General features: G+C 33.7%; 1 protein-coding gene across 2 annotated transcripts in view; it reads right to left on the reverse strand.

The window, feature by feature from the left end:
• Positions 1 to 1,729: 1,729 nt before the first annotated feature.
• LOC149773659 (V-type proton ATPase subunit E-like) overlaps positions 1,730 to 22,866 on the reverse strand; it is a 42,532-nt gene continuing 21,395 nt past the window's right edge. Inside the window, exons 7-10 of one of the 2 annotated variants that reach the window (XR_016417296.1) lie at positions 20,491 to 20,588; positions 15,933 to 16,020; positions 12,324 to 12,454; positions 1,730 to 4,855 (exon numbers count right to left, since the gene is read on the reverse strand). Coding sequence is in view for 1 of the 2 variants with exons in the window: in XM_089946077.1 (XP_089802203.1) it covers positions 12,392 to 12,454; positions 15,933 to 16,020; positions 20,491 to 20,588 (249 nt within the window). In the remaining variant the exon portion in view is untranslated. Of the gene's footprint in view, positions 12,455 to 15,932; positions 16,021 to 20,490; positions 20,589 to 22,866 lie in introns of both variants that reach the window. The other variant, XM_089946077.1, reaches the window with a different exon arrangement.

A 22,866-nucleotide genomic window follows, 5' to 3' on the forward strand; every position in this document is an offset into this window, starting at 1 on the left:
ATAATTAGTATAGAACTTTGTCTTCCTTGAAAATTGTAACACTCATTCACAAATTTGAATTTAATAATGAATTAACACAGTTTTTATATGTAAACAGTTTTACATTTCTATCAGTGCAGTGTACAGTTAAGAAACAAGAAACATTTTTTACACATGTATGAAGGTCTGTGTTTTTGTCTGCCATTTCATAAATTAATAATTCAGTTTTAAACAACAAATTTCTGCCCAGATAGTGATATGCATATTGCTAGTCATACCAACTGCAACCCAAGTGAAGTTTCTAGATAAAAATTAAAATGTAACAATTACTTACTCAGTTACAAGTACAATGAAACTTACCATAAAGGACACTAAAGGGACTAAATAATCTTATATTTATGGACTAGTATTTTATGTAGAGTTGATATATGTAGATAAACTAAAAAACAAAGGTTTTAAAATGCCTGTAATATGCAGGTATCCTTTTATTTAGGTGCCCAATAAGCAGGCTTCACTGTATATACCATATTTATCAGTAATAAGCCCATATTTTAGGAGAATCCCATGCCCAACGTGTACAGCATTTATGCATATATATATTTACTTATAAAAGTCTTGTTTCGTTACAAGCCCACTCTCTACATTATGGAAAATGTATTTGATTGACCCTCAAGGCCTATAATTGGAGAAATGATATAATTAGTTGCATTATATATTCAAATCTAAATGCTGTGAAAACATAAAACTGTATATTCCAGTGTGATTTTATTAATATCCAGTCTGCATGTACCATATATTTATCAAATGATAAACCCACAGCTGATTAAAAGCCTATCTTATCCCCAGTTTTACAAACTTTTGTCAGATATTTACTTAGGATATCTTTCTCTGGTAATAACCCCACCCCTCGTCTTATGACAAATTTATAATGCTGGTCCCTGGTTTTATCATGGGAGAATTAGTATGTTTTGTTACTGTATATACTCGCATATAAGCCAACTCCAACTGCAAACAACATAAGCCCTGATCTGCCATCACATGATGCACAAGCATGTCAGGGTCTATACTCTTAACAATCTGCATAGACCCATTTCTGCAGGCACATTATGCCATAGTAGATCTTGGTCTGTGCAGTTTGGTATTTATTGATTTGTTCAAGTTAAGTTTGTTGCATCATGTGGCAATCTATATTTACAGACAAAAAAGAAATGGCTCTGTGTATGAAATTCTCCATATATATTCGCTTATAAGTCTGATCCAGTTACAAGTCCACAATTTTTTTAATTAGCATAGTTAAACAATCATTGAATATATGGTACAACAACAATTAACACATTTTTTTCAACATCAGATTTTAAATATATTTTTAGAATTTGCTGCTTGTATCAGTTAATTCTTCATCAATTAGAATTTGCTGCTTATATCAGTGCTGTTTGTATAAGTGGAGTCTTCGTGTTTTAGAACTTCCAAAGCATGTTCACATTTGTATGCAGGAAAGTTAATATATCTGACAGAAGAATGGTTATTAATAAGACAATAAGCAAAAGACTAATTTTACATATTAAACAGCTTTATATTAAATTGTTATCTCTGGGGTATTCTATTAACATTTAATCTCTGGGCTATTAAATTATATTAAAATGCCATCTCTTGGGTATTCTATTAAAATTTAATCTCTGGGCTTTTAAATTATATTAAAATGCCATCTCTGGACTATTAAGTTATATTTAAATAACACACAATACATAGGTTCAAATAGACACTTTATTTATAATCTTTGGCATAACATGGGCAGGCCTGTCACAGCACACTGCACCAGCCCAGCTCTAAATGTTTTGTTCGATAGCAATGCCTCAGGAAGAGAGACTTGTGGGAGTCTGTAGGGTTGTGAAGAGTGTCCGACATCTGTATGTGGAGTTGCTTGGGGCTGATACGAGGTATATAGGGACACTGATAACTGAAACTCGACAAGTCTGATCCTGAGGATTGCTATAATAACAAACATCTGCCAATACTCCATACATGCACCATAGGAAGCGGGTATGAAGTATATATTACTTAATAGTTGAGTACATTTAAGTACTGACACAAATTGGGGGTCAAAAGCAAAGTTGTGAAATGCATGAAACATGGCAATGGCCCAGATGAAGTGACAGGAGCTCTGTGACTATGGAACAGTGTTGACTGTAACAAACGCCCCCAATTTAAAGTAAATGAAAGGATTCTTATGTCACGTGTTTAGGCTCGAATAAACAGTAACACAAGAAAGAGTGAAAACAACAAGTTTAAAAAATACAATGATTTTTTTATTTCCCTTAAAAAATTCTGCAAAAATGAAAAATATGAACTTATGGTTTAATAGAATCAAATCCAAAAGAAATCCAAGAATAAAATTTTAGTAGTCCTAATAACAAAATGTTCTACTGATTTCACTTTCAAATCCAGACAAAGAATCCAAGATGGAAGACGATGGCGTATGCTGCAATATGTAGTCTTGAAGTCTATAGTTCCTTGTAGAAACAAGAATTATGACTCCGGTTTCTGCTAGCTGAATATATTTTTATAATAAAACTGTCTTTGTTCAACAATTTTTAAAGAGCCTATGTATTTTCCAGAAAAATAACAGAATTAATCCTTTTGAATCCACGTAATTTGAAATAATTCCAAACAGCACAACATACAACTTCTAGTGAAGAAAAAGCCCAGCTGCAACTCAAAATAATTCTCCAAAACAGAGGTTATATGGTCTTGTAATACATAAACAAGGGGTCACATGATCATCTGGAAGTTTATAGAAGCTAAATACTTGTTAAAGATCATGTCTACCCAGTGTGACCCTGATGAATACCAATCATTTTACTCTAAGAAATAAAAATATAAAAAAATTTGTTTACATCTTAAACCCAAATTCCCTTCATGACCTCGGCAACAAACAATCATTTTAAAATAATGATAGAACTTGTTTACGTAATTGCCACAAATTTTGAAACAAGGTCAGGATTGAGATCAACACCTGGTGTTTATAAACTAACTGTCAAGGTCAAACTATTTTCTGAAAATAGTATCACTAGTGAATAAATTTACAATATCATGTAATGAAAAATAAAAACAATTTAAAACTGACAAACAATTAAATTGAAATAAATATATATTAAATCAGATATAATTATATCAAATATACATAACAGGATATATACAGATAATAATGATTGAAAATGCATGAAATAAGTTTGGAACTGCATGATAAGCCTGATGTGCATAAACGTAGAAATATTAGATATACATATTAGATAGCCAGTTTGGAATTCACATGTCCACTAATAGATGCTACAGTAAAGAAACGATTAGTGTATTGATTGACACAAGCATGAACTAACTAGTACAGCACATGCTGTGACATCTGTCTCTGTGCAAAGTTAATTCTGTCTGGGAGCACCTGAATATATCTACAGTATGTATTAGTTATTATCAGTGGCATCGCTAGGGGGGTGCGGACCGCACCGGGTGACACCATCTCAGAGAGGTGACACTAAAATGACTGTCTATAAATTTTTTGAATTTTTATGCAGGAAGGAGGTCCATGGGGGTGACATCATGAGTAACTGCACCAGGTGACACCAACCCTAGTGACACCATTGGTTATTATTAGTTAGTTATGTTTCCAATATGTATTAGAGGACCATTGACCTAAGGCTTGGATAAGATGGTCTGGAATTCCAGCCTTAGCAGCACTGGTAGCCACCTCCATGTGGAAGGAGTGCCCATAATAATGATGTGAATCGTAACCTAACCTGAACAAAACGGCCTTAATGGTGGTGATAAAGAAAGTTCTACTTAAAGCATGACCATTGTCCACGAGAAATAGAGGATCACAAGGGCGAGCTCCTGTGTTGCTTGATCTGGATTGTGAGTTAGTGATTCTCCTGATTTGGGGCTTTGATCTTGTTTTCCTTTGTCTCTGCAAACACAAGGTCAGTGTTTCACCTGGTTTGGGGCTTTGATCTTGTTTTCCTTTCTCACTGCAAACACAAGGTCAGTGATTCTCCTAGTTTGGGGGCTTTGATCTTGTTTTCCTTTGTCTGTGCAAACACAAGGTCAGTATTTCTCCTGGTTTAGGGCTTTGATCTTGTTTCCCTTTGTCTCTGCAAACAGAAGTTCAGTGTTTCACCTGGTTTGGGGCTTTAATCTTGTTTTCCTTTGTCTCTGAAAACACAAGGTCAGTGTTTCACCTGGTTTGGGGCTTTGATCTTTTTTTCTTTATCTCTGCAAACACAAGGTCAGTGATTCTCCTGGTTTGGGCTTTGATCTTGTTTTACTTTGTCTCTGCAAACACAAGGTCAGTGTTACACCTGGTTTGGGGCTTTAATCTTGTTTTCCTTGTCTCTGCAAACACAAGGTAATTGTTTCACCTTGTTTGGGGCTATGATCTTACATTCATTTGTCTCTGCAAACACAAGGTCCCTGTTTCACCTGGTTTGGGGCTTTAATCTTGTTTTCCTTTATCTCTGCAAACACAAGGTCATTGTTTCACCTTGTTTCGGGCTTTGAACTTAAATTCCTTTGTCTCTTCAAACACAAGTTCAGGATGGTTTCAACTGTTCTTTAAATAGCATTGATGGTGCTAATAGTAGAGTTGCAGTTTATTTAAAATTTCCAAATAAAAAATAAGAGCTACTAGTAACATGAATTTATGAATGTCTGCATATAAGCACAGAAATGTAATAGAGGCCATCTCAAATAATCAGAATAGGTGATACTGATACTCCTTCTTGATAAGTAAAGTCTTCCTTTATCATCTGCAATGGCACATACAAAGCAAACAGCATGAAAGTCCACCGGATAGGGTCCTTAACGCCAAATGGCATGAGATTTAGACCTGAAATGGAATTTTTTTTTTGAAAAATCATAAATTTACAGATATATATAGGAAATTAAAATATGCCTAAAAGGGAATTTACCTATGAATACTAAATAGGAAATGGGAGCAGACTGGACAAATTTTATGGAACACACTTCGAGAAAAATATGTATCAAGATACAGGTATCTTTAATTATAAAATATCAGATCATAAACTTATTTACTTGGACTTAGAGATTAAAAGTAGAACTAAATGGGGTACGGGGGAGTGGAAATTAAATAATAAAATTTTAGATGAGCCAGAATTTATTAAGGAAATTAAAGAGGATATAACAAAATTGATAAACAAGGGGAACCGGGACATAATTGAAGAATGGGATAATTTAAAGAAATTTTTTAAAAGGAAAGCAATTATATTCTCAAGAATGAGGATAGAAAGAATTAAAATGGAAAAAGAAGGAATTGAAATTTTTTTTAAAAAGGGTCTGATGCCAGAAAGAGAAAACGGTTTAAAAGAGAAGTTAAGTAAGATATTAGAGGATGAAAGAAAAGGAAGAGAAATAAAAGCTGGGAAATGTACCCAAATTTATTTTAAAAAATCAGATGGACTGTATAAAAGAGAGGAATTGAGGAGGGGAGGGGAAAAATGTTTAGACAGTTTAAAAATAGAAAATAACGAGAAAACATCTGACAAAAATAAAATTTTAAATCACATTAATGAATACTACACCAAATTTTAACAATCTCAAGAAATAGACAATACTGCGATAGATGAATATTTACAAGGAATAGAATGCGAGATGATATCATCAGAACAAAAAACTTACATGATGGTTTCATCTCGACACATGAAATTACAGGTGTAATTACATATTTATCTAAAGGGAAATCACCAGGTAGAGATGGACTCACCCCGGAATTCTATATTCTGCAGGGAGTTGTCGCCCTTACTAGAATGGTTGTATAATATTATGCTACTAAGAAACGATACAATGACGAGCAGTATGAGGGAGGGGATAATTGCATTGATATATAAAGGGAAAGGAGATAGGGAAGATTTTATAAAAATTTAGGCCCATCTCCCTCCTAAACACAGATTATAAGATATTAAGTAAGATATTAGCAGAGCACCAAAAAAAAGGAATGGATAAAATAATCAACATAAATCACACATGTGGGGCAAAAGGGAGGGACATTCAAAATAATATCTTAAGCATTAAGACAATAATAGACTATATAAATGATTCTGGATATAAAGGCGCTATGGTACTTTTCGACCAGGAAAAAGCCTTTGATAGATTAGAACACAACTATATACAGAAGGTCTTGGAGAAATTTGGATTTGGAAATAATTTCCAAAAATGGACTAAAATCCTGTACAGCGGGATAACTTCAAGAGTACAGGTAAATGGAGCCAATACAGGGAAATTTGATATTAAAAGATCAGTGAGGCAAGGGTGCCCCCATCAATGCTATTACATGTAATAGCAATAGAAATTTTAAGTATAAAAATAAGACTAAACAACAAAACTGAAGGTATTAAAGTTCCAATCATCATAGAAGAGGTGAAAATGCTACAGCACGCAGACGATTGCACAAACTTTATCAAGGATCCCAATTCCTTTACACACATTGTGAAGGAATTCGAAGAATTCAGTAAGGCCTCAGGATCCCAAATCAACCATGACAAGATGGAAATTTTAAAAAAAGGGAACTGGCGGGGGAACCACTCTTGTTTACCACCACAACAAATTAAGGAAAAGGTTAAAGCTTTAGGAATATACTTTGGTAAAGATGAAGAAAAGAAAAACTGTAACCAAATGAAAATTAAAGTAAATGAAAATGTGAACATCTGGGCGCTTATGCCACTAAGCCTCATGGAACGGCCCCAGGTGGCCAAAACATACATGTATGCTAATATTAACTATATTTTAAAATCTACAGACATTAAAAACTAGACACTGCACAAAACTGATAGCCATATTATTGACTATGTATGGGATTTTAAAACCCACTATGTTAATAAGGAAACAATTTATAGAGCAAGAGAAAGAGGGGGGCTAGCAATACCTAGCCCCTTAATTATTAAATGTGCAAATACATGTATATAATTAACAGGATTAAAAGGATACAAGCAGAGCCAAAAATACCATGGGAAGGATTGTAATATATTGGTTTGGGTTTTCAATGAGACATAAAAAAGAGATATATCAAAATAATAAACTAACAAAACAATTAGAAACACCAAGAAGATTTAGGAGTATCAAAGACCTATTAGTTAAATATAGAGACAAGAAAGAATTATGGGAAACTGATGGAAAAAAACACCTACAAATGGATAAGAGAAGAAATTACTAGTAAGATAAAAAGCAAAGTAGAGATGGAGAAAATACAGGTGAACTGGAAAAGAGTGTGGGGGCACTGGGTAAAACTAGGCTCCCTTAAAATGCAAAGCCTCTGCTTCAAATACATGCATGATGCGTGGTTGACAGGAGAGGTAGCAGTGAGGCAGCATATGGTCAGAGTACCACCGCAATGCCCACTGTGCCAAAAAACTACATTTACCAAAGTTCACACCATAACCCAATGTGAAAGTAGGAAGACTCAAAGATTAAAAATAATTAATGAAATAAGTAAAAACGAGATATACAAACTGCGAAACATCCTATACTTAACAATTATGATAAGAAAACATTATACCAAATTATGAATTTCATAGTAGATATGATGAAAGCATGTGGACAGGTAATTGCTATTGGATGGGACTGATTGTATTGTACCTTGACATTAAAAGTTACTATTTCTATTACTTGTCCACTCGACATTAAAAGCTACCATTACAAGGTACTCTTGACATCAAATTTACACTCTCAGTACATCATCTGATGAAGAGGTGTCACTCACCAAAATAAGTTTTTATTGGAAAACATAAAACATCAGCATTTTCCTCATTGAAAAAAAAACATGATAATTAATAGTTTAAAGCATGTTGTGAAAATTTATGACAATTGGAGAATTTTTTTTTAGAACTATAAAGATAAGACACTGAATACATGACATAGTGATACACTATAGCTGCATAGATGAATGACTGGACACCTGGTTGACTAAGCACTGTGAGAGATAGCAGTTCATGGAGATATATTTTTAATATTCTTTGCACAACATTTTTTTAATGAACTTATGCAACATGCTAATGATGGCTAGATGATGACCAGAAAATAACTTGCAGTTTTCACCGTTCAGACCTCTATTTTAATTTGAACAAAAAAGTGCAGAAATTTAAAAAATACAAACAAAATAAACAAAGAAAGCATTGCAGGACCAACGACTTGGTCAGTTTTCAGTGGTAAAGAGATTTCCACATCACTGATGTATGAATAACTTGTTACATTCAAGTGAATGAAAACAGTGTACTATAATGTACATTTCACATGCTTATAAATTATTACATTTTAATCTTGCAGATCCATGGAAATGACTGATTTTATGAAGTTAAATGATGCTAGAATAGTTTAATTTTACAGTTAGCATGTTACGTACAGGTAAGGGGATAACCGATCACAGGTAAACCCAAATTTTAGTTTCAGACAGAGAAACCAATGCCCATTTACCCAGCATTACAGAGAACAGTGCCCAACATGAAGGACAAAGCAAACAATAAAAGATAAAGACCTATTTCAGTGTACCCAGGTATTTTATTGCCATCATCAGGAAACAAAACTGGGTCTAATTTGATCTGAACATAATATATTACAACAGTTTACATACCTAAGTAATTATAATTTAAATATTTGGTACACTTTACAGGCATGGCTAAGTAATGCTTCTAAAGAGAAATGCAAGACATACCTAAAATAAAGCAATTTTCTAGCAAGAAATTTGGATTCTGAACCATTTATGTGGTTAACCAGTAGTTAAAACCATTGTATTGCATAAGGTTTTTTTCAAGCTAACACAAACCATTGACATTTTTTCTCTGTCACATTTAGATCTGTTAATTTTCTTGGAATGCAATGATACAGGAACAAATTTAAACTTTAAATGAAATTTAACTTTTTGAATGTGAAAATCATTGATACAAATCAGATGATAATAGTACACTCCATTGTTAAAAAGTGGTAAATTAAAGTTATAGAGTATACTGACTTATGATGAAGTACTTAATACATATAATTCTAATACAGAATAATGAAATGTGATCCATGACACCATACCTAGCTTGTAACCAGTACCATGTTCCTAACAATTAATGAAATCGGATCCATTATGAGCAACATGCATTACAATGAAGGACCTATTTTGACAAGTACTGTATTTATTAGTTTTTAATTGTTTATTTTACTTTAAGATATGATGTAGGTTATGTAGAAATTTATTTTTGTAGCTGATCATGTCCAAAGGCAGACCCAGTTTTGTAAACAATATTGTTTACCCTTGTATTTTACTGAAGGATAAATATTAAGATTTTTATCTTGGTCTGAGTCAAGAACATCATGTTCACCATGTTCTTTATTATAATTTTAGCAACAGACCTTCTGATTAGAACTAAAATTTTAGCTTGTAAACATTTGGAATCTTCTTCTACAATGAAATCTTCCATTAGGTAATCATGTTTTTAAAAAATGCGAATTGTGACCTAGGTCAGGGAGAAGTATAAAATCTTGTTTATTGGGGAAATAATTATTTATTCCTGCAATAACATCTAAAGCAGAAATCAGTCTTATTGTTGTGTCCAGTATTACATTTGGCCTGGAATTTATTTATTCACTGGAAATACAAAGTGCTAAAAATAATATTCTTGGAAACTAAGAAGTGAAATTTCATGTAACAAGCCTAATTTGTAAGTGACAGAAAGAAAAAGAAAATCTATTTTGTGATCATTTTAATGTGCAGTATTCTTGCTGGGCTAGGGCGCAGAAAATGCAATGCCCCCTGCCCCCTTTACTACGCAAAATAAACTTAGCAGCACTGAAAAAAATTATGAAACAGTCAATAAATTAAAAGCAAGATTAGTTACAATTCATACCTTTATTTGAGTCCGTGAATGTATTTATCACTACAGATTGTGTTGGATAATTTCAAAGCACTGAATTTTGAGCCACATGTTACACAATTACTTGAATGTTGCTAAACGTATTGCGCACTGTATAGAACTTAAGAAACACAAGTAAATATAGTTACAGTACACAAATAACCCACTGAATAATCATAGCAAAGACATGTTAATAGCTAGTTGTAGAGAAAAAACCAAATTTTTGAAAATGTCTAGAGTAAAAACCAACTTGTGCAAAAGTGCTCTTGCATTTTAAGACAAGAAAAGGTTTTTCTGATATTACATGGAAACACTAAAAATTGTAGTTGGGGTCCATACTTACTAAACTATATAGCATAGCTAGAATAATCAAAAACTTGGTGAATGTGATATCAATCCAAATATGTTACAGCAAGAATGATCTAAATGAATGCACGTCTGAAATGGTGGAATATGCAAATAATGCCAGTTAAACATACAGTAGTAATTACCTGCCAATTTTTATAATAATTAGGATTTATATAATAATTAATCATCATTATCTAAGAACACTAATTATGATCTGTAACCTATAAGATATAGGTTCCTGCTGAAACTGAATGAATTTTATCTATTTGTCAGCTTGGCAAATGTTTTGAGCAACATCAGTGAATAAGAGACACTTAAAAAAATTCAGCAGGTATAATGTGGCCATATGTTATATGAACTCTGGCTGTAATGCAGTAAATTATATTGGTGTTGCTCAGTAATTTACATGTACTTACAAAATTGGAACATGCTGAATTAGATATAAACTTTTTGTACAGTGGTCCCCTTCACATGCAGCCACACCTTCTGCACCAGGAAAGTGGCTTTATAAGACAGGTGGCCTTTCTAGAGGGGGACTATATTTGTGAGATGTTTTTTGTAAATGCGTATAACGTAGGAAAGCTACATATAACTTAAGGCAGTTAAAATTTTCATTTAAAGGTAGCATGAAATTATTAAGATGTTCTTCTTGTCTTAAAAACAGTTATTTCAAGGTAATGTAAATTAATAGTTCTTATTCTTAGGTATGAAATGTAAGTGGGAAATTGTTGGTATGTGCATTACAAAACCATTCAAAAATGTTTTTTAAATCTTGGTACATACGTTGTGTTGTATTTACAATAATTTACTCCATTTTCCCACCGCTACAGAATATTATCCTTATTTCTTACAATCTTGTTTATTTGAGTCTTCCCAACAGAAAATGTTTCGTCAAGTGAACTCTCCCCATTGTCAAGTCCAATAACTTTTATTTTTCTTCTAAAGTATTATTTCTTCATTCATGTAATGACATGTTAAAGTTCTGTAATGATTTATTCCAATGTTGCTAATCGTACAGTACTACAATTTAATTTTGCAGATGAAACATTTGTAAACAAAATGTCTAGTTGTACAGGAAGTGGTACATGAACTGTCACATTATTTTTCAGTCTTTGTCTGGTACCCTGTCTTGTTCAATGTTAATTGTTTCTGTGTGTGTGTGTGTGTGTTAATCTGCAAAATCAATTTTTAGCCTATCTGACCATGTTATAATCTTGACAATTATGTAAGTTATAATTATCAATTGAAAAAAATAAAATCAAATGTGTGACTTAAAAACATCCAGTCATAATCATCAATTAAGAAAAACAAAACACTGCTGTGTGAAGCCTAAAGCTCTATGAAAACACTGCAGTGTGAAGCCTTAAAGCTCTATGAAAACACTGCTGTGTGAAGCCTAAAGCTCTATCAAAACACTGCTGTGTGAAGCCTAAAGCTCTATCAAAACACTGCTGTGTGAAGCTTAAAGCTCTATCAAAAGACTGCTAACGCCATTTCCTGCAAATGTCGGAGTTAATGATATAATAATAACTTTAGTGGTACATGTACTTTAGCCAAGACTTCTTTCAGTAATGAAAACCTGACATCCGGAAACTTACACTGGGAAAGATAATCAGACTACTTACCTCACCATAATTAAATACTGGTTCTGGACACGTATTAATAATAAAATCTGGTGGCTTGTGTAGGGTAAATTTTATGTTTGTGCACAAATATGTTGGTCATTGGTCACATTAGATGGGTGGCATTTCTTGAGGGGTGCTTTTGAACACAAACTCATCGGTGCAGAGGGATTCTGGCTGTAAAGAGTGGGTGTCCTCTGTTCTGGGGACCACTGTACTTATAAAATTGGAACATGCTGAATTAGATGCAAACTCTTTGTTTGCAGAATGCCAGTCAGACAATGTACATAATTAAATATTATGACTCCTTATGCTAAATCTATTTTTAGTAGTCAGTACCAAGACTTGGTTAAATCTGATGCATATTTTGTAATTAAGAAAACAAAATATTGAAAATGCAAATATCATTTAATTTTTTCTACAACTTAAAATAAAATTTTAAAACCGAATTGCTTTAAAAAACCAAACATGGAATATGTACACGTTAATAAGTAATGATCCAAAATATACACAGTAATCTATTCATAAAACATCTTAAACTCCACAGGCTTAATCGTAGAATTTTCTGTTTGCATTGTCCCCAAACAAAATAGATCTAAGTTCTGGGACCATCTGCAAAAAGAAAGAAATATTAAAATTATATAAGTTGCTGCAAAAATTATGCATTTCTCTGTATCACTATGCTTATAACATCATCAACATCTGTGAGATTTTTTTGCTTTTAGTACTGAAACAACATTTCACCAGCCTATGAACAATAGTCCTTGCTTACAACTTGTATCCTCTTGGTAATGATTTAAAAATGTGAAAATCACTCCCTATTTCTGAAGTTATGGTTCAAAATCTACAGCCATACCACTGATACACCATCTTTATGTCAAACATTGTTTCCTGTTTTAACTAAAACCCATACATTGATATTGGTATCATCTTATATGATGTGAGATGTGCATTGCAGTATGTGTGAAATGGCCTTGTGGCTTTTGTAATGTGACCTCTACTAGAACCAGGTATCTGGGAGCTAGTTTCCAGCCTCAAGCAAGTTTGGGTATAGACCATTTAGTCTGACTGAATATAGGGAATTCCCAACAAAGAGTTATGTCATTTTCAAAATGGCATAGCAATGAAAAGTGTAGAGACACCTGCACGAAGTGAAATATAGTCTGATTACAATTGCTTTGTATAATGCACAGTGAAATTTTGTCTGATTACAATTGCCTTGTACTAATGCACAGTGAAATCTAGTCTGATTACAATTGCTTTGTATAATGCACAGTGAAATGTAGTCTGATTAAAATTGCCTTTACTAAAGCAGTGAAATATAGTCGATTACCTGGTACAATTGCCTTGTACTAATGCACAGTGAAATCTAGTCTGATTACAATTGCTTTGTATAATGCACAGTGAAATATAGTCTGATTACAATTGCCTTGTACTAATGCACAGTGAAATACAGTCTGATTACAATTGCTTTGTACTAATGCACAGTGAAATATAGTCTGATTACAATTGCCTTGTACTAATGCACAGTGAAATACAGTCTGATTACAATTGCTTTGTACTAATGCACAGTGAAATAAAGTCTGATTACAATTGCCTTGTTCTAATGCACAGTGAAATATAGTCTGATTACAGCACAGTGAAATGTAGTCTGATTACAATGGCCTTTACTAATGCACAGTGAAATGTAGTCTGATTACAACTGCCTTGTATTAATGCACAGTGAAATACAGTCTGATTACAATTGCTTTGTACTAATGCACAGTGAAATAGTCTGATTACAATTGCCTTGTACTAATACACAGTGAAATAGAGTCTGATTACAATTGCCTTGTACTAATGCACAGTGAAATACAGTCTGATTACAATTGCTTTGTACTAATGCACAGTGAAATAAAGTCTGATTACAATTGCCTTGTTCTAATGCACAGTGAAATATAGTCTGATTACAGCACAGTAAAATGTAGTCTGATTACAATTGCCTTTACTAATGCAGTGAAATACAGTCTGATTACAATTGCCTTTACTAATGCACAGTGAAATACAGTCTGATTACAATTGCTTTGTACTAATGCACAGTGAAATAGTCTGATTACAATTGCCTTGTACTAATGCACAGTGAAATAGTCTGATTACAATTGCCTTTACTAATGCACAGTGAAATGTAGTCTGATTACAATTGCCTTTACTAATGCACAGTGAAATACAGTCTGATTACAATTGCCTTGTACTAATGCACAGTGAAATATAGTCTGATTACAATTGCCTTGTACTAATGCACAGTGAAATATAGTCTGATTACAATTGCCTTGTACTAATGCACAGTGAAATATAGTCTGATTACAATTGCCTTTACTAATGCACAGTGAAATGTAGTCTGATTACAATTGCCTTTACTAATGCACAGTGAAATACAGTCTGATTACAATTGCCTTGTACTAATGCACAGTGAAATATAGTCTGATTACAATTGCCTTTACTAATGCACAGTGAAATACAGTCTGATTACAATTGCCTTTACTAATGCACAGTGAAATACAGTCCGATTACAATTGCCTTTACTAATGCACAGTGAAATACAGTCTGATTACAATTGCCTTGTACTAATGCACAGTGAAATATAGTCTGATTACAATTGCCTTGTACTAATGCACAGTGAAATATAGTCTGATTACAATTGCCTTTACTAATGCACAGTGAAATGTAGTCTGATTACAATTGCCTTTACTAATGCACAGTGAAATACAGTCTGATTACAATTGCCTTGTACTAATGCACAGTGAAATATAGTCTGATTACAATTGCCTTTACTAATGCAATGAAATGTAGCCTGATTACAATTGCCTTTACTACTGCACAGCAAAAACAAAGAGTAGTAGGATTTACTGTAACAGCAAATTTAAACCACTTACATGATTCTATTCTTGCAAAATCATTTTAACTGACACATGTGCATCAATTTTGTATGAATCTGACATCTGCATAACTGAGTGTCAGATCATAAGCATATTGGCAATACCATAACTGAGTGTCAGATCATAAGCATATTGGCAATACCATAACTGAGTGTCAGATCATACGCATATTGGCAATACCATAACTGAGTGTCAGATCATAAGCATATTGGCAATACCATAACTGAGAGTGTTAGATCATAAGCATACTGGCAATACCATAACTGAGAGTGTTAGATCATAAGCATACTGGCAATACCATAACTGAGAGTGTCAGATCATAAGCATATTGGCAATACCATAACTGTATGATGACTGCAAAACTTGAATAAAAAACCAAATGCTGAACTATATTTGAGTTCACTTTCCAAAGTAAGATGATCAGGGGTGGGGAGTGGTAGCAGCTTCCTGGATTGACTACAATTGACCCTGAGCTCTGATTGGTTGATATTTTAAGGCTCTGTTCTATCCTTCATATTACATGTTATCTTTGAAAGACTATTATGAATAGAGATAATGACGTTGTGCACAAAGAAATCAGAAATTTGAGAGTGGGGATTACCTTGTGAGTTGGAGTTTTTGAAGTTTGGGTGATTTAGTAGGTTTTTAAGTTCTTTCCTTGTAAAATAATTCATTGATACATAGTTTACATTTTACTTGGTTTCTTTGTTTTATAAAATACTTCCAAACAAGCTGGGTAAAGAAATAAATATTTAAATATCAATTTTCTCTTTGAATGTATGTAAAAAAGTATTCTAACTGAAATGTTTGGCTATTTATTTCAGTTCTACATATCAATTCTTTTTTATGACAAAGTTCTAAAAGTGTATCTTGAATCCTATGCAAGAGAAAATCCCCCCCAAAAGGTTTTCAGCATTTTAATTTCCCACCCTTTTAAACATATCAATGCGACTAGTTACCAGCTGAAATTCACTTAAAAACTATTTATAACAGAGCTTTAATTCAATCATAATAGCAGCTTTTATTAATATACAATTTCATTACGTTATAAAGGTTAGAGGGTTTGTAAATCAAGGTACACTTATTAAATCAATTGGAAAATATCAAACAGCTGATACCATTACAATAAATATGGTATATATCGCAAGACAATTTATGAGAACAATTGTACACACCTGTTGACTGATGAGTGATAGCCTACTTTCCAAGGTGTTTTGCACAAAAAACTTGCTCCCTTGTGCAACTAATTCCACTCCTCCAGATCTGAAAAAGGTAAATATAGCTGCATGCTGTTTCATGAGAACTACATAAAACAGGCTTACGGTTTCCATGACAACATGTCCAAGAATACTTAAAATGGACTTCTCACTATTTGGTCACTTCCAGAGATCTGCTTGTCAAGGATCTTTTAAGGACTTCCAAATGTTCTTGAGAAGAATTGTCTCTAACCAATGCTGAATTTTCATCAAATGTTACTTTGTTTATCACCGCATAAATATTATAGGGACTGATGCTCTACTGTCATAAAAGAATGTTAATAATTAAATCGGCACCGTTTTCATTTTGGATTAACTACATACCATAATAAATGTTTTGCAGAAAACCCAATGTGATATAATAATAAAAATTCTGAAAGAGCAGTGATAAGATTTTTATGATAACTGCCGTGACAACCATACTGGACACCAAAATTGGCACCGTTTTCATTCAGGACCAGCTAGACCTTGTAGGTGTGTATGCAGTTTCTTGGCAATCCTCCAAGCAGATTAGGATGAGTCAGAAAAACAAACCTGTATAAATGGACAGACATCAATGCCAAAATTTGTAGCATGGAGGCCCCATTGTTTTTAAAGCATGATCATTGTTTATTTAATTCATGGTTTGTAGTTAAAATGAATACAGTCAAACCCGGTTATCTCGATTACGTCGGGGGTGTAAAAAAATCGTCGACATAACCGGGTCCCGAGATATCCGGGTTCATAAAAACCGGTAATTTTAAAAATGTCCTTGAGCATTACTCCTGTCTCTTGCTGGTGTTTACTGGAATCCCCTCCCACTGCAAGTTACAATAAAATAAACAAAACGCTTAATTGATAATAAAATGAAATGAACTAACCTGGTGTTGTTATCATTTATTCCTTTTTTATCATCATAAGTAATTTATTAAAGAAAAAATATATCTATGAACTCCTTATATCACATGTAGCGTATGCATCCATTACCGTAGTGTGCATCACTTATGTCAGATAACACACGACGCATTTTTATAATTGATGTGAATATTGAAAAACAAATCATGTTTGGTTGTACTCAGAGGTTTGAATATGTTATCAGATTCAAAAATGGATCAAAGAAAATCACAAACGAGAGAGTGAGAGAGAAACATCCACCGATTGCTTTCAGGCACCCGCCATTCACGCATAACGCGGTGTTAGGTGCAAAATAACCAAGATTGTATTATATCCAGGTTAATATATGTGACTACTGCCGTAACAGACCAAAATTGTGCCTGAAAATCGATCGCTTTTGCTGACTATTTCTTGTACAATTTCTGTGAGATTGACGTTAAAAAGTTGCATTTCGTCGAATTAAGCGGGTCCACATGTTACTTCGGACCGAAACTTATGCCCGACATAACCGGGTTATCGACTTAACAGAGGTCGAGATAAGCGGGTAAAAAATAGCATAACAAAGAAGAATTTTTTCGGGACCGGACCAAAACGCTCGACATAAGCGGGTTGTCGAGATAACCGAGGTCGAGATAAGTGGGTTTGACTGTGATCATTAAAATGTGTATTCATGTAAAATAGTGAAGTCATCAAATGTATGTATAGGATTTAATGGTACATCAGCTCATCAAACTTATTGACTGCATTATGATTGTCAGTTCCAATTCAATAGTAATGTAGTATGTGCCAATAGGATAGAAATGAACCAGTCTGAAGTGTTCTGATCCAAAAATTCTCACCAACCCCTACACATGTTTTGGCCTTAAAATTGCAATTTAAAAAAAAAACTAAACTAATTTCTATCTAATATAGTTGGGGTATGGCACTTAATGTAGTTCATGACTGGTTTACAGTGGTTTTAGCACTGCATTATGCAAATGTGTCTCCTCAAGTGCAGATGGTTCAGTGTTATTTATAGTTTGGGTAATTCCAACAATTACCACTTCATGTTTGAGAAATTGCATGAGGGCTGTTTCAGTAGAATGTATTTGGAAGCCAGGGAGGGCACTTCAGTGTGTAGCAGTCACCAATAGATGTAATTTAGAATTATGTATCAATTTCATGTAAATTCTTAGAGTAATCAGTGTTCTTTAAAAAAAAATGATCTCCCTGGGTAACACATCTGTTTCAATGGAACAACCCTGAGTAATCCTGTTCATTGTTATGGCTCTATGGTCATAAACTAAGGAACAGAAAGAAGCAAAACCAACACATTTTGTAAAACTTAACAAATAATTGAATTATCAAAGTTATAAAATGAAACTTTAAGATGAACTTACAGTACATGTATTATGAATTAAACCCAAAATAATCATAAAAAGTCCTAGGCAAGTCAGAAAGAATTCAATGTTCTGGATGAATTCCATATCCTTGAATGTACTGGTCTGCCAACAGTTCTGATGTATCACAATGACACTGTCCAGAACTCCCTTGAATAAATTCACAATATTCCCAGAATAAGATTTTAGTACAATAGGCACTTTACAATTCCAATGAATAATCCAAACAAGCTTTTCCTCTCAAATTATATCTAAACACAAAAAACATTAAACACATCTGCACATGTTACAAGAACAAAGGAAATACAAATGAAATAATTATCCAGCTTTACTTATATACACCCATATAGCTCTAAAATGCAATATTTTTCCTACTTGCTATGTGACATTTCACAATACCCCATGTCATAAAAGAACCCATCTGACCAACCCATCCAATGGGAAACAATTCTTTTAAAAACAAGCCTGACCTCACTAGCCAATGAGAAATTGCTCTCAACTTGTCAACAGGCACAATATATAGGCTGAATTTAATTTGGAAACACCAATTTAAGGCTCAATATATTTAAAGCTCCCTTAAAATACAAAGCCTATGCTTCAAATACATGATGACGGGAGAGGTTGCAGTGTGACGGCATATGGTCAGAGTACCACCAAATTGTCCACTGTGTAAAAACCTATTTTTAGCAAACATCATGTTATAACTCAGTGCGAGAAAAGAAAAGTAGAAAGACTAAGAGTTATAGAGAAAATTAGTAAGAATGACAGATACAGAAAAGAAAACTTACTATACTTAAATGGGAGAGTTGGCAAAGAAACACTATATAAAATAACTGAATATATTGTAGTCACAATGAAAGCCTGTGGCCAGATCATAGTGATAGGGAAATAAAAAAAATAAATAAAAAAAATAATATAAAAAAATATTAAAAAAATAAAATAATCTCAATTCTTTAATTTCAATCTCAATTTAAATTTCAAACATTTAACAAGTAAATATAAAATCTCCCAGTCATATAACTTCCTAAAACTAAATATTTGTAGAAATATCCCACACATAAATTGTTATTATGACTCTCAAATCTTCCAGTCATATAACTTCCTAAACCTAAATTATTTGTATAAATAATAAAAATTTGTTTTATTTTTTCATCATTCTCTCATTCTTAATTGGTATAGGAAATGAGAAAAACAGGGAGGGACAGGGATCCCTAATGGGGGAGGTACAAAATAATGAAGTCACGGGGCTACGTCACATGGTGCTACGCAAAGTGAACAGGCCCATGAAAGAGTTTTGGAAATATCCCCAGGCAGGAAACTCAGGCGTACAACACAAAGAAATAACTACTCGTATATACTCTCGACCTAATTCACTCTGTCTCTGTTACACAGCTCCCATACTGTGTATCTATCCCCATTTAGCGGGAAATAAATATAAAAATTACCTTTTGGATTTTTTAACATAGCTTTAACAATTTTCCAGTCATATTGCTACAATGTCTGCAGTGTGGCAGTTTAGAGTGCTGTCTAGCATTGGGGAATCATGTCACAGACATGTAGCATCATGTCCCACCCGGTCACATTATCTTGACACCAGGCTGACAAGTCCTAACACTAACTTCTTAATGCTGTGCACCAAGCAAGGCAGCAGTCAGAACCATTTTTATAAGTCTTTGATATGGCTTGTCTGGGGTTCAAACCCACGACCTAATGCATCCGAGGCAGACACTCTAACTGCTTAGGTCACTGGAGCAATCCCAAAATATTGATACACATAACATCATGTACAAGCTGAATCAAATCTATATGCATCGTTATGATCCATATGTTTTAGGGAAAATGCATATTTTTTTCTGCATAACTGACGCAAGGGTGTAGCCTAGCCTGAGCACTGTAACTTCAGTTCCTCTACTTAACTTCTAATTTAAATAATACTGAATTACTCCAAGTCTACAAAATTTGTTTTTGGGGTTTTGGTATTTGAGTTTTGTGTAAGAAACGTTAAAAAGAATGGAACCAGTCTGACTTAACATTGATCAATCAAACGTCTCAAGTCTGGACTTAACTTTATGACTGATATTGGTTTAATTGGGGACAAGCAACAAGAGGCTTGAGAAAACTTTCATAAACCAATCTTTAATTGGGTGTATAGAAAGTTATATTTTTTTTTTGTACAAGTGTATATATGTGGAGCCAAGTTTAAATAGCTTTCCTGCATTACTTACACATCAGGTCCAAGGAAATTCTCTGTATCTACTGTGACTTTCATCTCTTTCCCCTTGGAAAGTTTCTGAAAGTTTGCTATCGCACTAGGAATGGCCTCCTGTGATACAAATAATATCTCAATTAAAGACAGTTTGTCATACAAATGAAAAATACAACACAATTGGAATTATCTGAAATACAATGAAAACAAAATTTAAAATTTCATTTATTCAGAGTCAGCTCAGAGTATGTTCTTTTCATAAGGTAAAAGACATTAAGGATTGGAAGTTTACAAATCGAATTCTATTTAACTGTACACTGGGTCCATACTCTTACCAGCTAATGAAGTCCATGCAAATTTTTCCTGTGGGATTATGCAATAAGATATTCAAAAGTCATTGAATATCTTAGTACCTGGTTAGTATTAGGGGTGAAATGATACACCTGTGCCACGTATCGATACAATTCACGATACGCATTTTGCGATGCAATACATATTGATACACATATAAACTTGGTCTGACCATCATTGGAAGGTAGGTGGTGCTGTTTTGTGTATGCTGACATTCTTGGTTGTATTTCCAGTATGCAGACTACAGACAGACATATAGGTATCATATATTTATATGCAATTCTCACTGATGAGAAGATATCAGCAATACTTTCAAACAGACCACCTGTTGGTTGCAGTGAGTTTTATCCAACGTTTTAGACCATTTAATGGTGGATCCATTTAACTCCATTTGTTTTGGACAACAAATGATTTGAAAACATATTATTACCAATTTTGTGTCTCAGTTACACTTGGAAGACATTACAATGTTATCTTCAAAACTGAAGAAATAATGCAATTTCCTAACGCAAAGAAAATCTCATCTAGAACAAATCCGGGTATTGGGAACACATTTTATTTCCAGCTGATGCAAAAGACAGATGCGGCCACAGGTACTTGTATTTGTTAGTGAAGAAAGAAAACTATTTTGACTACACCCTGTCCTATTCTACAGTTTCTTTTAACTTACACAAGGTGATATACTTGAGCAGTTTGAAACCTCCCCATCGCTTGTTCTATGCTAATTTCATTTATTCCATCAGCACCTCCATTCACTGGTTAAATATCTCTGCATAAAAAGGAGAAATTCTAAATTTGTTTGCCATGTACAATGTAAGAACAGATGACGGTAGGATTTTATTGTAAGGGAGACCTCCCCCTTTATCGAAGAAAAAATAGGGGAGGAAGAAATGGTAAAAAGTCATAATTTATCTAAGCATCAATATCTGTCTTTCTTCCTGCTCCACATTCTTACAGCTCTACTGAAATCAACATCTTTGACAGATGTCACCTCTAGCTGTATAAGCATTAATCTGTTTATTAATTCTGTGCATACTCTGCTCCTTTTCTTTGTTCTGTGCTTTGTCAGCTTGAATATGTTGGGAAACATCTTTGTGACTGTTTTGTATCATTTTCTAGAGGTCACATATATTATCTTTGGATACATCTGCTCCAAAATAGGATTTTTCACAAACATAAACTTCCTTTGTTAAATCAGTAGTTTACTGACTACTATGCGAAATTTCTTTTCTGTTCCATAATGCTGTATACGGGTATTTAGTCTATCAATGCTGTGTAGACAGAGGTATTTAAAAAATATGTATTTCTTAATTGCATTTTTAACCCTTGTTTTATTCAATTTATCTTGGGGCCCCGAGTGGCCGAGTGGTCTAAAGCGCTCTTCGTTACGGATCACTGCCATCTCACCTCTGTCTGCGGCGGTTCGAGTCTAAGATTCAGCCAATGTGGGCATGTGAGAAAGCTTGCCAGTAGCTTCTCGTGGGTCGGTGGTTCTTTCCGGGGTTTTCCGGGTTCTTCCTCCACCATTAATACTGGCCGCCATGTATAGCCTATCGTGCTGAAAAATGGCGTTAAACCCCACAACAACAACAACAACAATTTATCTTAAAACTGATATGGGTACATGTATATGGTTTTGTAGCATATGATCCACAGAGCAAATTTGATTAATTAAAAAAATCAAAATTGCATTGTACTTTTAAATTGTCTGTGTTTTATGTAGGCTCAGTATTTTGCCCTTTGTACATATTTAATTTCCAAATATCAATAAAAGGGTCATGCCATCTGTTTTTTTTTTGTCCATCCAGCATGTACATCTGAATCATATTTACCACCATTTCGGGCTCAAAGTCACTCACTGGTGTCTCCATTAATGCTTTCCCAACTCCAATAATCTGATATACTTCATCACTGAATGAAATTGTAATGAACATAGCCGGGAATCAGACATATTGGGTTTATAGGTAGCCCGTAATTTAAACAAGCATTTGTAAAACTTTCCTCATGAATGGTTCAAACTATGCCAGTATTTTTATTCCTGGTC

This window comes from Sinohyriopsis cumingii, unplaced genomic scaffold (genome assembly GCF_028554795.1).
Source record: "Sinohyriopsis cumingii isolate HCF-2022 unplaced genomic scaffold, ASM2855479v2 utg000622l, whole genome shotgun sequence".
NCBI lineage: Eukaryota > Metazoa > Mollusca > Bivalvia > Unionida > Unionidae > Sinohyriopsis > Sinohyriopsis cumingii.